Raw genomic sequence first — 1,928 nt, forward strand, 5'->3', positions numbered from 1 at the left:
AAAAAATCGTAAATTAAAATGTTTTAATTATACTTAAGAAATAATAATAATTTAAATATAAGTTTATAAAGTTATAAAAAAAAAAAAAAATTTACAAAATTATATCAAATTAGAAGATATAAATTAAGTTTATTTAACGTCAGTAAAGAAAATAGGTGCATCGGAACTTGTTAGTTTATTAAAATCTTTTGCTAACACTCCTCTTTTGATTTTTTGCTTTTCTTTTTTTTTCTTATCTTTATCTTTATATATTTCATTTAATAATTCATCATTTTCCTTTTGTAAATTGTCTTCATCTTCTAATGCATCATAAAAGTTTTCATTTTTTTCTTGATTGAATTCTCTACTATTTTGCAAAAATATTTCGTCCCCAAGTATATTCTTACTTATTTTTTTTTTGTCTAATTTATTTGTGAAAATGTCATTTTGATCTTTTTTATCCAATTTTTCAATTAAATTAGTAGAACCTAATAATTTTAACGTTTCTTTAATATGTACAGGTAATGGGGATGAAACAGATATAATTTTGTTACAAGTTGATTGAAAAGTTACATTAGAACAATGAAGATGTAATTTTAATTCTTGATTTTCTTTATTCTCATTTTTGTCATTTAATTTTTTTAGTAGAAATTTTTTACTATTTTTTATATTTCTTATATGTTGAAAAAAAAAAAATTCTTTTTTTAATTTTTTATGAATATTAATGTATTCATTATCTCCCACTATACATGTATATAATGAGTAAAACAATAATGGCTTTATATATTTGCAATTATTAGCATTTATATATATTTTTAAAATAGTGAAATCATGTGCATTATACGAAATAGTATTACTAATAATATCATATTTTAACATTTTTAGGTCGTTAATATGTTCATAATTATTTGATGGAATCATAATATTAGAATTAGGTAAATATTTCAAATGTAATTTGATTTCTCCATTATTCTTTTTTTCTATTTTTCCATATACTAAAGTTATAAACATATTTTCATAATTATGAGTTTTAAGAAATTTATTTTTGCATATCAAAATGCAACCTGATATAGTATTATGCAATTTATAAACTATATTAACATTTTCTATATTTTCTAAATTTAAATTATGTAAATTTTTTTTTATGCTTTCTTTTTTTTCTGATTTTCCAAAGGTAGATACTCCATAATTTTTGTTAACTACAATATAATCATCGTCATTATATATGATTCTAAAAAAAAAATATAGGAAAAAATTATAAAAAAATATTATACATATATATATATATATATATTAAATAAAGAAATATAATAAAAAAACTTAATAACATATTTCATATAATTTTAATTTACAATTCATTTATATTAAATGAGTATTTTGTACTAGAAATTCTTCTAAGAGTATTTAGTTTGAATAAGTTTTTAAGCTAAAAAAAAAAAAAAAAAAAAAAAAAAAAAAGTAATAAATGGATAAAAAAGCAAATGAAGAATAATTCTAAAATAATATATTTATAAATTAAAAACATATATAAGAATTTTATTAGAAGAATTAATAAAAAAGAAAAATTCCATTGTTATAAGAATTAGTTCAACAGAAAAACAAATCTTACCATATTTTTATATTAAGACATTTTTTAGAAAAAATACATTTTAGAATTATTTTCAAAAAAAATTCATATATTTAAAATTAAAAGAATTTAAAAAAAAAAAAAATATAGATACATATGCAATTCTAAATATTTATCATATATTTAATTTTTTAAATGCTAAAAAGAAAAATATTATATTTTATTGGATATAAATATTTAAAAGGAGAAAAGAAAAATTTATTAATATTAAAATATTTAACGTATCTTTAAGAATATTTTTTTATGATTTAATATAAAAAAAAAAAATGAATACATACTAAACTAATATTTTTTTTTTTTTTTTTTTTTTTTTTTTTTTTTT

The 1,928-nt window shown here is 16.1% G+C and overlaps 1 protein-coding gene across 1 annotated transcript; it reads right to left on the reverse strand.

Annotated features, from left to right (window-relative positions):
* Window positions 1-129: 129 nt before the first annotated feature.
* On the reverse strand, window positions 130-1,591 carry PGAL8A_00402600 (conserved Plasmodium protein, unknown function; the record flags this gene model as incomplete). The annotated part of the gene is made up of 3 exons (XM_028670385.1): window positions 130-1,210; window positions 1,332-1,405; window positions 1,589-1,591. 3 exons carry the CDS (start codon window positions 1,589-1,591, stop codon window positions 130-132), a joined length of 1,158 nt encoding a protein of 385 aa, XP_028527143.1.
* Between the last annotated feature and the right edge of the window lie 337 nt (window positions 1,592-1,928).

This window comes from Plasmodium gallinaceum (assembly GCF_900005855.1).
Source record: "Plasmodium gallinaceum strain 8A genome assembly, contig: PGAL8A_v1_108, whole genome shotgun sequence".
NCBI classification, from domain to species: Eukaryota; Apicomplexa; class Aconoidasida; order Haemosporida; family Plasmodiidae; genus Plasmodium; species Plasmodium gallinaceum.